Here is a 15,688-nt window from a genome sequence, read left to right as displayed (position 1 = left end):
CAGAATTTGAAAACAAGACTAGCTAATGCTCCAAGAAAGAAAGTAAGGGTAATATGGTACTAAAAAATTTGTAACTTATTCTGCTCCGTTCATTATCCAAACAATGGAGTAGTAACTTTGCTCCGTTCCATCCTAAAATACCCAAACAATGGAAGGAGACTTTTATTCCATTCCGTTCCGCTCCATTCCATTCCATTATATTCCATTCCGCTCCGTTCCGTTATGTTCCATCAATCCAAACATAGCCTTAGGAGAAGAAAGGATAATTAGTCTATTAGGGTTTTATTGTGTGGGGCCATATATATAAAACTTAAAGTAATAATAAACTTGCTGGGGCAAAAGAAACTCAGATGGGCCAAGTCCAGAAGCAAGTGATAACCATCATCTATTACAAAAAAAACCATCATCAGCCTTTCATATTTTCATCTAATCTATATATATTAGAAAAGAACAACTTCTAGCATGACGTGTCGCTCTCACAGGCCAAATTAGTGACGTGTCGCTCCCAGATTAATTCTCACTTAATTATTTACACGTCAGCTTTTCCACCTATTAATTCTCATTTAATAATTTACACATCAGCTTTTCCACCTTGGCCCAATTTGCCACATTAAATTTTAGATTTGATTAGGATTTAGGTTGTTTATTTCTTGATTTAATCTTAATTTATTTTTAATTTATTTTTAGAGCATTAATTAATTTTTATGGTATTTTTATTGAATTTTCGGATTTTTAATTAATTCAGAATTTTATGAGTTTTTATTGTGATTTGCTAAATTTTGATAGTTTTTATCTATATTTATTTAGTACCTTTTTAAATTTTAGATTTGATTAGAATTTAGGTTGTTTGTTTTTATGTATCTTTGTTAGATAGTTTCTGTTAAAAAAATCTTCCTAAAAAATATTGTTTTTTATATAGAGTATCAATATCAATCTATATTAGAAAATAAAAAGGGTTAGTAGAGCAAAAAAACCTTCATACGTTCTCTATCTCTAAATACTCACACAATTTTCTCTATTTCTCCCTTCTTCATCTCAACCATGGCAAACCTCAAATCATATATGCTTCAAAAACAACATGGACCTTCACTCACTTCAATTAAATTTTTCATTATAAATTTATCCCCCATCACAATTGAGAATTTTTTTTATGGTTACCAAGGGAAATCACAATTGAGATTTGAGAGTGCATGTTCTTCAAACTCAAAAACGAGTTTCTCACTTCTTGCTTCAGCCTCTTTGTTCCAGGTATGTAAAAAACAATGCTTTGTGGCTTTGTAGACTAAGAATTGTTATCACTCAAAAGTCAAAGGCATATCATTTTTCTCATATCTCTGGTAGTCCTTCTTCTTCAATTTTAATGATTCTTTCATGTAGTTCTAGAAGTGTCTTTTGTTCGCCAAAGCATGTTTTAACCCATTCTATGTTTCATTATTATTGTTTTGTAATGTTCATGTATTAATGTGTTTGTTGATAAAAAAAAAATTAACATTGATAGATGAACATCCCATTTATTTTTTTTTCATTGTTATGTATATTATTTCAATATTTATCTGTTCTCACTGGTCATGAAAGGTGAATTGTTTTCCATCTGTTCTCACTTTTTAAGGGGGGATTAAAAGTTTCTTTGATGTTGTAAGCTTATGAATTAGGCTAACCAGATCTTACTGCAGTGTGTTATCCAAATCTTAAGGTTAATGGTCATAAGTACGTACTTTAATTTGAGGCATGTACTACTAACAAAGATTGAGATATAGGTGCATTTGAATGTATGTGAACATTTATACAAACATAGTCTTAGTGACTAACATAAGCGAGGTGAGATCAATAAAAAAAATATTGTGCATATAAAATAAAAATCAGAAAAATTCACTAAAAATACCATAAAATTTAATTAATACTCTAGAAATAAATCAAAAATAAATTAAGATAAAATCAAGAAATAAACAATCTAAATCCTAATCAAATCTAAAATTTAAAAAGGTATTTTTTATGAGAATATAATTAACTTGAGATCAATAAAAAAATATTGTGCATATAAAACAATAGAAAATATATATTTTTTAATTAATCGAGGTATGTGGAAAAGTAGTGTGATTCATTTCACCTTGCAATTTAGATTTTTTCATAGTTTGGGTGGGATTCTTCTACAACTGAATACCTATAGGTTAGTGTTAATTTGGAATTGCCAAATCCTATTGCTATCAGGCTGATTTAGTGACGTGTCGTTCTCACGTTAATTCTTAATGACGTGTCATTCCCACGTTAATTCTCATAAAAAAAATTCCACGTGTCATTCTCAGGTTATTTCTCATAAAAAAAATATATTTTTAAATTTAGATTTAGGTTGTGTATTCCTTGATTTTATCTTAATTTATTTTTTATTTATTTATAGAGTATTAATTAATTTTTATGGTATTTTTATTGAATTTTCGGATTTTTAATTAATTTAGGATTTTATGAGTTTTTATTGTGATTTGCAAGATTTTGATAGTTTTTATCTATATTTATTTAGTACATTTTTAAATTTTAGATTTGATTAGGATTTAGGTTGTTTATTTCATTATTTTATCTTAATTTATCTTATTATTGATTTAAGTTGTTCATTTCTTGATTTTATCTGTTGGTCTTTTATTTTATTTTTAATTTATTTTTAGAGTATTAATTAATTTTTATGGTATTTTATTGAATTTTCGGATTTTTATTTAATTCATAATTTTATGAGTTTTTATTGTGATTTGCTAGATTTTGGTAGTTTTTATCTATCTTTAGTTAGTATCTTTTTTAATTTTAGATTTGATTAGGATTAAGGTGATTTATTTCTTGATTTTTTGTTGGTGTTTTCAAGTATCCTTAGACTTTAATTACCATAAAAAAATTAGAATATATTTTTAAGAAAAATACAATGAGAAATAAATTCTATGATTCTGTCTACTAAGTTAAGACACAACCCCAAGTCCTAATTCTAAAAGAAGGAATTATCTATCACTCTAATATAATCCTCATGAAACAGGAATAGTCAGTCAGCCAATTATACATATTCCTTCATTACCAAGATAACTGCACTAGATACTTATGTTTTATCTATGTCAGCCTGCTACATGATGACACCATTGTAAACATGAGGGAGCATGGTTTTCTAATAACAGGATGTTTGCTTGAAAGGCTTCTCCTGATTGCTTGATGGGCATTATCAGTTTGAAATACAATTAAAAGTTAAAAACTTTATTTTCCTAGATCTCAAAAGTTATCTGAACATATATTTTTCTCTTCAAAGTCCAATTACTATTTAAGTTGATGTGGTCATTGCTGGATTTTGTTGGGGTGCAACCTTAAGAATTAAGTTAGATTTCCTTCCTAGGTCTTTTGTTTTAAGTAATTTTAACTGTCCATTACCACCTATGAAGAAGTAAAGGGCTATAGAACAGTGCTGATTTGGGTTTTCGCAAGTTGCATAGGATCATCGACAGGGAAGATGATTACCGCCAGAGGAGGCTCAACAGCATAATCTCCTTCTCTGAAGAAGGACCTCTACCTCTCGCTTTCCCACAATCCTCCTCAACGACAATGGCAAAGAGGTAACTTAATTTTTTTCCCTTTTATTTTTTGTGTCTGATGAAATGCTTAGTAGAAGGGAAACTGAAATTTTATTTTGGTGATGGTTTTCAAAAGATGAATGATATATCAATTCCAATCTGTTTCTCTGGCTTAACAAAATAAAATAGCAAGAGTAGTAAAGCATTTCAGCAAGAACCTGTGTTTTGGTTATCAACCTTGACATGTCTTTGAGCCATCAAAAAAAATTGAAAATAAGAAGAGAAAATGATGTCACTTTCCAGAACCATAAATCTAAAAAAAAGGGAAAAAGTAATAAATGATGAGAATACATACATCAAATTTTTCATCATAGATCGTAGCACCAACCTGAGCCATATCGTGAGTCTCAAAGGTAATCACACCGCTCTGCCACGGGATTAACACTGTCATTACGAATACTTTCTTCAACCTACAAATCAAGGAGAAAAAATCACACATGTTATTTAACCCCTGAAAATGCATAGAAGCCAAAGATATATAAGGACTCTGTTGAATATCTGTTAAGATTTAGTTTATTATTAATCTAACAAAGAGATAAAAAGAAACTAAATATATCTAAACCTATCTCTATTTAAATAGATATTATCTCTATTTAAAAAATTCAATAAAAATACCATAAAATTAATGAATACTCTAAAAATAAATCAAAAATAAATTAAGATAAAATCAAGAAAAAAACAACCTAAATCCTAATCAAATCTAAAATTTAAAAATGTATTTTTTTATGAGAATTAACCTGAGAATGACACGTTGAATTTTTTTATGAGAATTAACGTAAGAATGACACGTCACTAAGAATTAATGTCCCTAACTTTTTTTAAAAAGAGTGAGTTTGAAAGCTATAGCTTAAGTTAATTTGTTAATATATTACCAAATAATAATAATAATAATAATAATAACATATGTGTGCGGGTATGAGCCAGTTGGGTACTATAATGCTCATACCCGCACTCATACCCACTACTTTTTGCGGGTAATTACCTATACCCAACCTCATACCCATTTAGCGGTTTTTTACCCTACCCATAGTTGGTATTTTTTGCGGGTACCATATGGGCCCGAAACCCTATGGGTCCGAGACCCACTGCCATCCCTACATTTAGATTTTGGCAAAGATGAAGAGCTTCCTGTAATGACATTGAATTGTCTAAAGGTGGAGAGCATCGAGTTGCTACCCACGCGAGTATGGGGACGGGAACATGTAATTTTTTAAAACGCAGGTATGAGGATGGTTCTATAGTACCCTACCCATTGTCATCCCTACTTAGTTGGAATAAACACAATAATGTCATACTTTATGATTTATCTTACACAATCCTAATTTGTGCTACTATCACATTTATTTTTTTTAAGATTAATTTGTTGCTAATTTCTTATATCTATGATTTGTGTTATTGTCTTCATATTCACGAAGAATGTAAAACGAGTTCCTGTTGATCTCAACAAGGCTTACAACAGAAGTCTTTATGTCAACTTTGCTTAGCATTTCTGAGTCTTCTATTTCATCCATTGTTTAATATATTTTTAATAATCAAGGTATTAATTGACGTATCAAATACAATAGACGTATTCCCCGTGCAACGCGCGGGTAAAAAAACACTAGTCTAATGTGATATTGTAAAACTTTCAATTTTTTTCATGTCATGACTCAGTTTTATTAACGTCAATGTTTTATGATCATATATGCTTTTTTTTTTCAAATTTATAGATATCATATTTGTTATAAAATATTATTTAATATATTGTGTAAAATATTGAAAATTAAATACTAATTAATCACTCTTGTAAAATATTTAAACCCCTTTTGGTCATTACACGTTCAAAAGCAATTCTAATCAAAGATATCCAAACAAAATTCTCTTACTAGAATCACGTTTTTGTAACTGTATCCAAACATAAATCACGTCACTCAAACTTACGTTTACCAGATCCAATTCAGCTAGATCAAATTCTAGCCAGATCCAATTCTTCTAACACTAATCCAAACACATACGTAACTGAACTGGTTAAATGCATGTTTTGCTACTTACAGGTCTTGAGTTTGAATCTCCCATGTCCCCTTTTTCCAATGTCACTTGTAATTTCCACGTGACAGGTCCAAAAAATATTAAAATAAAAAGTCAAATCAGCTCATTCCGTTAGTTTTTTAACGTTTGACTGACGGAGGGGTATGCGGTGCACTGTTTGAAAAGATGAAGGGTAGAAACATCGACAAAAATAGAGTAGGGGCAGAATTTGCACAAACTTGAAACATCAGGGGCAAAAAATGCTTTTTAGCCTTTTATTTATTAATTTATTTCCAACTCATTTATCTCCAATGTGATTGGATGATTAGTTATTTAACCCAAACTTTATCATGAGTCATTTAGACAACCTAAAATTATTATGGTATTTTCCTCCAATACAATTCTCAAATGAGTGCTAGAAAAGGATACGATGAATCTTTGTTTTATTTATACATTTAATTATTTCTAACAATGGTTTTTTCAAGTTAAAAAACAAAATTTCAAAAAAAAGTTAAAAAACAAAATTCCATCCCGGTTTCCAAAACGACGAGTCGTGGCAAGTTCATTATGTTACCCTCCACTAAGTGAAGACCGCCACCATCACAACCCAATAAACCGCGACAAATGTGACACTTCCACTCGATTTAACACCAACATCATTCATGCACTTCAACGTTTGACTGATCCTTCTTTCAATAAAAAAACCGAACCTCTTCATTTCCCTTTGTTCCATCCAAACACTGAGTGAGAGCTTCACCTTCCACTATCAGCGATGGTGGCTTCTTCTTCTTCTTCTGTGGCTGGGCCAATCCTCCTTGCTTCACAGAATGGTTACAAGGTGTGGGAGGACCCTTCTTTCATCAAATGGAGAAAAAGGGACCCACATGTTTCCTTGCATTGCCATGAATCTGTTGAAGGTCTTTCACGATCACACACGTTCTTTTCATGCTTTTGCATCAATAAGTTTTGATTTTTGATTTGTTTGTCTTCTGGGTTTTGTTTCTGTGGCAGTTTTTTATTTTGGGTTGATTTAATAGGAATAGTCATTGGTTGGATTCTAAATTCATGTTTTTTGGAAGAAAATTGTCTTTTTTTTTTTTCTTTTCAATTCTATGCATTAGGATCACCTTTCATTTTATTTTGTGAGGGGAAATGTCTGCAGCTAAATGAAGTGTGGATGTATAATATTGGCCTGTCTGAAGTGTAGGTAGAAACTGAACCAATGGTTAATTGCAATTACATAGGACCAAACCAGTGACTGTGGTTTTGGAGATACGTGATTACTGAGTGAAAATTGTAAAACAAGTCTGTAAATTTAAAATTTTAAGGATTTTGAAATTTGTTTTTAAAATTGTTTGCAATATTTGTTTCCTATTTTTTATGTAAATAATCTGGAGTTTTGTGATATCTGTAGGATCTCTTAAATTTTGGTATCAACGCAACAAAGTGGATTTTCTGGTTTCCCAGTCTGCTGTTTGGAATGATGATGCTGTTAATGGAGCTCTTGATAGTGCTGCATTTTGGGTCAAAGACTTGCCTTTTGTTAAGTCCTTGTCTGGATATTGGAAATTTTTCCTTGCTTCCAATCCCAACAATGTCCCTACTGAGTTTTATGAAAGTGAGTTCCATGATTCAGAGTGGAGTGCTTTGCCCGGTAAGTGCACAATGTCGCAACTATAGTGTTTGATTTGATTTCCTTAGCAAGTTCTCTATAATTTGCTTTTCTATATAGTATTTGTTGTGGTAGTGAAGTGCTGTGATATACTTTGTATTTGAATTGATTTGTAACTTTTTATCCTCATGAGTGGTGATATTTTCATCCATGTCTAATTACTTTCCTCAACATTGGACAGTTCCTTCAAATTGGCAGCTGCATGGATTTGACCGTCCTATATATACAAACACAGAGTATCCATTTCCATTAGATCCTCCATCGGTTCCTGAGGAAAATCCCACTGGCTGTTACAGAATGGACTTCCACCTTCCTAAAGAATGGGAGGGTATGACTCAATTTTTGTAACTTTTTTTTTTAACTTTTGTTGATCGACATACAATAGGGAGGAATTTGGTGTTGTCATTCCTTCTGTTTTCCCTTCAATTCTTTAGTTCTGTATCTATAATGGGGTTAGACTTTAAATGTGATTTCGATGCACTATACTATGAGTTTGATATACTATTTTTCTTAATTGTAATTAGTGTGATTGACTAATATATTGAGAAAGTAGTATTGGGTGATGATAGATCTTGATAGTGAAAGTCTTCCAAGAAATGTTTCTGCAGTCCTCTCTCTCACTCTCTCTCTCTCTATGCACACACACACACATACTCTCTTCTTATATCTTGCTCTGTAACAATGTTGTCAATTTGTTTTATTTCTCTTGGTTTGGAATCTCATCAATTTTTTAGTTTAAATTACTTATTACTTACTTCTTCAGAACATTGATTGGTTTTGATAGGCAGAAGAATTTTACTGCACTTTGAAGCTGTTGATTCTGCCTTTTGCGCTTGGATAAACGGACATCCTATAGGATATAGGTATATCTCTCTCTATGGCTTGTGCAATGTGCACTCACAAATATACAATGATGTACTTGCTGGTAGTTATGCTGCTTCTGTATTTTCAATTTCAACTCAAGTAAGTACAATGTGAGGACATAAAAGAAAATAGATCAAAGAATGTGACAAGACAAGGAGAAGGCATGCTGTAAAATAGATGATAAGCTGGTAACTCATGTTTTCTGCAGCGAAGAGATACTGTTAGTTGCTGTCTGAGTATTAGATGGTCATTTGTCATTTTGTCCCTTCTGGAGCTAGCCTGGTCTCAAACATGACAGTTTCACATCTCGTCTTTAGTGCACTCGTGCTAAAGAATGCCCCTATATACGTTAATTTTTGTGGATTTGGCATAGAGTTTCCTAGTAAATACCTGTGAAGAATGAAGATATTAGGAATGTAGCTTTGACATTATTCTACTATTGGGTTATTGACAAAAAAATTGTTTTTTTGGTAGGACAGCCAAGACAGCAGGCTACCTGCAGAGTTTGAAATCACTGATTTTTGTCATCCATGTGGTTCAGACCTGAAGAATGTTCTAGCAGTTCAAGTATTTAGATGGAGTGATGGATCATACCTTGAAGATCAGGACCATTGGTGGCTATCTGGTATCCACCGTGACGTTCTTCTTCTAGCAAAGCCAAAGGTTTGTTCTTTGATTTCTTGTGGCATGCTATAGCTTTATATCATTTACGGAAAACATTCTTATTAGAGTTAATTCATTCTACAAGGGTGAAATAGAAGCTGCTATTGTTTTATGACAATTAAAATGAAATGCTGTCATTTTTTTTCCAGCACTGTCATTAGGTTATATGATATTTTATAGAACATATTAGGAGTTATATTGGATCCTAAGTGCACCTCAATTAAATTTTAATGTTCTTGAAAATTCAAGTTTGAGAATAATTTACATGTGTTATTTAATTTTTGTTTTGAATATATAAAGTCCAATTTTTTTAGCTGCTTGGATATATTTTTTCGGCTTGATTCTGACATCTTTCAAAATATTCGTTATGTAGGTATTTATCACCGACTATTTTTTCAAATCAAACCTGGCTGAAGATTTTTCTAATGCGGAGATACTGGTAAGCATGAATATTTTGTGAATTTACTCTTGTTATTTTTTCATGTCATAATTATATTATGTATCTTTAACTAGTCTTTTTTGTGGAAGATAATATGGAAATCCATTAAGTTTATTTCCTTTGTTTTGATTTTGTAAAATTGACTTTGGTCACCCAAATTTATAAATGAACTGACCTTTGTTAGTTCAACGAAATAAAAATCATTTTTGTTGTCTTTATTCTACCATACTTCTCCCATGTGTCATTCATACTTTGAAATGTAGATGATGTTTCTTATTGTATGTTATGGTTATTTGGGAAATCTTATATTATCAATCTAATGTACATGTACTCCAGGTTGAAGTAACAATAGATAACTCAAAAGAAACTTCCAAGGATAGTGTTCTTACAAACTACACCATAGAAGCAGCACTATTTGATTCTGGAACCTGGAACACCTCTGATGGGAACCCTGATCTCCTTTCATCTAATGTAACAAACATAAAGTTCCAACCATCGACTGCGCCATTAGGGTTTCATGGTTATATGCTTGTGGGAAAACTGCAATCACCGAAGCTTTGGTCTGCAGAGCAAGTGAGAAATTTCAACCACCCTTTAATTTGTTTGGACATAGTTTTCTCATTCATTAGTAAACCAATGATTTAGAACTTTGAACAGTAATTAGATGAAGTTCCTATTGAGAAATAATGATAATGTAGTTCTTGAGCTTTTTAGTTCCATGGATACTCCATGACTGTAATTCTACTAATGTTTACTAAGTTTCTTGTGATGTCACCTCCTTCCCATGCAATTTTTAATCTCAAACAATGTTTCATGGCCAGTGAATGATACGGAAAATACAGTTTTTGAATAAAGCTTCTTTCACTTCTATGGAAAGGTTGAAGACCTATGTTATGATAATTTGATGATGATATATCAATTATTTTGTGTTTAGAAGTTTATTGATATTTGAATTTTCTTAAATTGTCATGTCACCTGTTTTGCTGAACAGTATTGGCTTAGTATCATTTGACATTTCCTTTTGTTTGCATTTCTTGCAGCCATACCTCTATACCCTAGTTGTCACCCTAAAAGATCAAACTGGCCGTGTTGTTGACTGTGAATCATGTCCTGTAGGCTTTAGAAAAGTATCTAAAGCCTACAAACAGCTGCTGGTTAATGGACATGCTGTTGTAATCAGAGGTGTGAACCGGCATGAACATCATCCACAAGTGGGGAAGACAAACATTGAGTCCTGCATGGTCAAGGTATTGCTTGTTAGTTTATCTATTTATGATGGCCAAACTGCTAGATGTTTTCACTTTTCTGACACTAATGATTGCTGTGCCTACAGGACTTGGTCTTAATGAAACAAAACAATATTAATGCTGTGAGGAACAGCCATTATCCCCAACATCCACGTTGGTATGAGCTATGTGATCTATTTGGCATGTACATGATAGATGAAGCCAATATTGAGACACATGGTTTTTATGATTGTAAATATTTCAAGCATCCCACTTTGGAACCAAGTTGGGCTACTGCAATGCTGGATCGTGTGATTGGCATGGTTGAGAGGGATAAAAATCACACATGCATTATTTCATGGTCTTTAGGGAATGAATCTGAATTTGGAACAAATCATTTTGCTTTAGCTGGTTGGTACTGCACTTGGCTCCACCGTCCTTTTATTTTTGCACATGCATAGTTTGGAGAAACTGTTCCGTTTATTTTAAAAATTGCTTACTACTCGTATTCTCTGATTTTTTTTCTTTCCATTTTGTTAATGCATCAGGTTGGATTCGAGGAAGAGATTCAACACGGGTATTACATTATGAAGGAGGTGGATCCAGAACACCATGCACCGATATTGTGTGCCCCATGTATATGCGTGTTTGGGACATATTGAAAATTGCCGATGATCCTACTGAAACACGACCTCTAATTCTATGCGAGTATGGTTTCCTAGTTTCCCTTCAACGACATTATATTTTACTGTTCCTGTTGTTTTCAGTGGTCGACAATTATAGCTTTTTTATTTGTGATGTCCAACTAAAATGACAGGTATTCACATGCAATGGGAAACAGCAATGGGAACCTACATATATATTGGGAAGCAATAGACAAAACATTTGGACTCCAAGGAGGCTTTATTTGGGATTGGGTTGATCAGGTGAGCGGTTCATGGATACCATGACCAATTGATGAATCATCAACATTGCTTAAAAAAAATTGTCATCTGTACTCTGTCAAAGATATCCTACTTTGCTTGCATGTAGGGTCTGTGGAAGGTTGGTGCAGATGGTAAAAAGCATTGGGCATATGGAGGTGACTTCGGGGATATTCCCAATGACTTGAATTTCTGCTTGAATGGCCTCATATGGCCTGATCGAACTCCTCATCCTGTTTTACATGGTAAGCTGACAAATTGTATCATTCTTTCACATGCCAGCTTCCCAGAGTTAAATGCATCCTTCATTTTTCTCATCGTTAATCATGGTTTTTCTTTTTGTTTCAGAAGTCAAGCACCTATACCAACCAATTAAGGTGACTTTAAATGAAGGAAAATTGGAGGTACTCATAGTTCGTTTGGATTTTGTGTTTGCGAAGTCTAATATGTGTTTGGTAATTTATTCTAATTTTTTATTTTGCAGATAAAGAACACTCATTTTTTCCAAACAACAGAAGGATTAGAGTTCAGCTGGTATGTTTCTGCAGTTGGATGCAACCTTGGATCTGGTATCTTAAGTCTTGCCCCAATAAAGCCCCAGAGCAGTTATGTTGTCGATTGGCAATCAGGTCCATGGTATTCTCTGTGGGCTTCATCGTCATCAGAAGAAGTATTCCTGTCTATATCTGCTAAACTTTTGAACACTACACGCTGGGTTGAAGCTGGTCATATTGTTTCAACTGCTCAAATTCAGCTGCCTTCTAGGAGAGAAATTTTTCCACATGTAATCTTTTTTAACACGGTGATTTCTTTTAGAAATTAGGCCCTCCTCTTTCAGGTCTGAGTAATGATCTTTTTAGCACTGAGTAACAAGGTTTAGTAATTTATACTATATACTATAATGCTGACATTGCTTCATTTGAAATTTTCTTTTTCATGAATAATTTGTATCCAGGCTATCAATATTAGTGGTGGCACTCTTTTGGCTCAAACTCTAGGAGATACAATCAAAGTCAGCCAGCTAGATGATTGGGACTTAACATTGAACACTAAAACCGGTTTAATTGAAAGCTGGAAGGTAAATCTGGACTTTGAGTTTATTACTGTACGTCAAATGTTTGATTAAATTGGATTTTTTTGTCACTTTAGAAATGGAAATGATTGCAGTCTATATTTAAATAAAATAATGGACTAACGCCATCTTACAAATAGTAGGACCTGGCTTCATGAAATTTAGTGAAGAATGTGTTGAATAAGTCATTGTCGATTAGTAAAATTAGTACAACATTTACTGATGAAATTTTAAAAATTGTAGGATACAGCACTGTTGTACGATACATAAAATTAATACAAAAATGTAAATATTAAACAAAAAATTAATATATTGAATGTTTGAATAAGTCATTGTTGATTAGTAAAATAGTATCATATTACCTTACTATTATGGTATTCTTATCTTTATTGGTATCAAAGTTCAGAAAGTAAAAGTAAAATAAAAAATGTAAAACTTAATTAGAAGTATCTGTAAAGTGTGAAGTGCGTTTGATATGAGTAGTGTCAGCATGGCACAACTACTATTTTGAATTGAAGTGTCCGTGCTTCTATGGTGGTGCTCAGCCCTAGTTAGTTCAAGTTGTTTCCGTCTCTAATTTGCACTGCCCTGTTCCATTCCTAGTTTTTTGTTCATTGGTCTATTGTTCTATTTTTGTCTTAATTTTTGCAAGGGACTGAGAATACATCATCCTCACCCACAGTAATATTTTATTTTCCCTTTTTCTTTTTTTGCTTTATCAAAAGACACTTCCATTTAGTTTCGAGACAAGGGTATAAGTGTCATAGTTTTTGGACTATATTACTTTGTTTCCTCTTTAATAGAAGTGTTGTGGCGTCTCTTATATCCAAACTTTTGTTCGTGACATAACATTGGTATTAAATATTAATATCATGCTGATAAATGATAGGTAAAAGGAATACCTGTTATGAACAAAGGTATACTTCCATCTTTCTGGCGAGCTCCTACAGACAATGATAAAGGTGGAGAAGCTGCTAGTTATCTGTCTAGGTGGAAAGCTGCTGGAATGGACACCCTCCACTTCATTACCGAGAGTTGTTCTGTACAGAATATTACACAGAACATGGTTAAAGTGAGGGTGGTTTTTCTTGGTGTTACCAAGGATGAGTCGAAGGTTTTATTTACAACAGATATGACATATACAATTTATGCTTCTGGGGATGTCATAATGGAATGCAATGTGAAACCAAACCCTGATCTTCCTCCTTTGCCGCGTGTGGGAATTGAAGTGAAGGTGGAAAAACCATTGGATCAAGTAACTTGGTATGGAAGAGGTCCATTTGAGTGTTATCCCGATCGAAAGGCCGCTGCTGAGGTTGCTGTCTATGAGAAGAATGTTAATGACTTGCATGTTCCTTATATTGTTCCTGGGGAATGTTCAGGTAGGGCGGATGTTAGATGGGCAACATTCCGAGACAAATCTGGTTTTGGAATATATGCTTCTAAGTATGGTAGCTCTCCACCCATGCAAATGAGTGCAAGCTACTATAGCACTTCTGAACTTGAGCGGGCCACACACAATCAAGATCTGATTGAAGGAGACAGCATTGAGGTATATATTACTTGCGTTAATATTAATGCAAATTTTCCTTCCATGACCATTCAAAATGTTGGGGATATTGTACTTGCTGCCCTGATCTCAGGGTCAAAATCCCTAATGTAGTTTCTTCTGTATTTAAAGAACAACGCAAATTGCATCCTCAGCTTATCTTTCAACATTATCTTGATTACTGTTCTCCATGAAGTTGGCTTGTTAATGTACATTTAATGTGCTAGTTTTGAAAGATCAGGCAGAAAATTGCATATGGGGTCCAAAGATTAGAGTCGCTAAGTTCACTTCACAAAAGAATTATTGAAGTTCTTTAATAATTGCAACTAAATGGAATGTACAATTGTGCATTCATCCAGTTTGTGCTGCATTTATGTACATTGTGGTTTATGATATGGATCTCTTCATTCAAGCTATTACGTGATTTGAATGTTATTTACCGTGGTAATCTGCAGTATGAGGTGACAGTGTTTCTTTTTTATTTTTGATTTCAAATTTCTTGAAGTTATTATTAAGCAATTTCCCCATCTTTGATTTATGTTTATTACAGATTCATCTGGATCACAAGCACATGGGGTTGGGTGGAGATGATAGTTGGTCCCCATGTGTCCATGAGCAGTATTTGATTCCTCCTGTGCCATACTCATTCTCTGTTAGGTTGTGTCCTGTAATTCCATCCACTTCTGGTCATGACATCTACAGATCTCAGCTTCTAAACTCTTGATTTCTTGCATTAAGAAACATCGCGAAAGAAGACCGAAGACGCCTATGAAGGACTGAATAAATTTCGAAGCTGTTGAAGTTGATGTAGGAAAAATACATTTTGACGCAATCATTTTAGGTGGTGCTTGGTGGTACCTTGATGTAATTTGAGGGTGGATAATTTCAGTACACTTGTTCCATTTCACATCTTGGTTAATAAATGTGCTGCAACTGTGATGTGAGTAACTTATTGGTCTTATTTAAAGATTAACTGCATAATCAGGTTGCTGATGAGCTTGCAAGTATTGCTCATGGTTTAGAGTTGGGTATCCATGTTTTGGACCATCCACTCCAGGGTGTTCTAAGTTGCTTCTCTTTGATGTTTCGAGAGTGTCCTTCCCGCGTCTACTCTTGTGTAGTTTTTGCTTTCGGGCCTAGGCCCTCCTTCCAACCAAAAAAAAAAAGAAGGAAATTGGTTCTTAAGCCCCTAAATATGTAAATCATCGGTTGTGTTTGTCCTTAAGTCAGTTTGCCTTAAGGTGGTTGATCTTGCTCAACTAAGAGCTTGGAATTGGCTCTCTGCCAAGGGGAAGGAGTTTAAGTTTTCCCTGTACGAATCGGTGGTGAATCCAAGGGATTGTTTGGCAAGTATCTAATTTCTTGCTTTGAGGTGGGGGGGATTCTTCCAGTGCTACGTTCTGGCTAATTGCTTTGGATTTTATTTACGGTGATGGCAGTTTGGCTAATTGTTACTGCTTCTCTACCTCATTTCACTTAGTCTTGCTAGTCTCTTTGAGCTCTATAGCTCCTCTTTCTTGTTAAAGGGTTCAAACACCCCTCATGCTTATTATTATGAATACATTTTGGCTTAGGGTATAAATAAATTTTGGCTTATAAAAAAATTGAAAAATAACATGTGGAGGAGAGACACGTGTAAAAAAGAACAATAAAAAAATCAATTTAAATTATATAAAA

The 15,688-nt window shown here is 33.5% G+C and overlaps 1 protein-coding gene across 1 annotated transcript; it reads left to right on the top strand.

The window, feature by feature from the left end:
- The first annotated feature begins 6,226 nt into the window (after window positions 1–6,226).
- On the top strand, window positions 6,227–14,959 carry LOC130745424 (uncharacterized). The gene is made up of 17 exons (XM_057597654.1): window positions 6,227–6,520; window positions 7,018–7,257; window positions 7,457–7,603; window positions 8,060–8,138; window positions 8,619–8,802; window positions 9,176–9,241; window positions 9,578–9,814; window positions 10,282–10,488; window positions 10,575–10,878; window positions 11,016–11,175; window positions 11,285–11,393; window positions 11,500–11,635; window positions 11,739–11,794; window positions 11,875–12,174; window positions 12,346–12,468; window positions 13,352–14,014; window positions 14,562–14,959. The coding sequence occupies exons 1-17, from the start codon at window positions 6,376–6,378 to the stop codon at window positions 14,733–14,735; spliced, it is 3,330 nt and encodes a 1,109-aa protein (XP_057453637.1). The 5' UTR covers window positions 6,227–6,375; the 3' UTR covers window positions 14,736–14,959.
- Window positions 14,960–15,688: the final 729 nt, after the last annotated feature.

Source organism: Lotus japonicus, chromosome 3, assembly GCF_012489685.1.
Source record: "Lotus japonicus ecotype B-129 chromosome 3, LjGifu_v1.2".
NCBI classification, from domain to species: domain Eukaryota; kingdom Viridiplantae; phylum Streptophyta; class Magnoliopsida; order Fabales; family Fabaceae; genus Lotus; species Lotus japonicus.
The sequence above is the reverse complement of the archived record's forward strand: the minus strand, read 5'-3'. Positions and strand labels throughout refer to the sequence as shown.

Excerpts from the sequence above, each read along its gene's own strand:
- LOC130745424 (XM_057597654.1), top strand. The coding sequence starts at position 6,376 with ATGGTGGCTTCTTCTTCTTCTTCTGTGGCTGGGCCAATCCTCCTTGCT. Across the intron at positions 8,803-9,175 it reads TTCTTCTAGCAAAGCCAAAG|GTATTTATCACCGACTATTT; the intron begins GTTTGTTCTTTG and ends TTCGTTATGTAG. Across the intron at positions 11,795-11,874 it reads TAAATGAAGGAAAATTGGAG|ATAAAGAACACTCATTTTTT; the intron begins GTACTCATAGTT and ends TTTATTTTGCAG.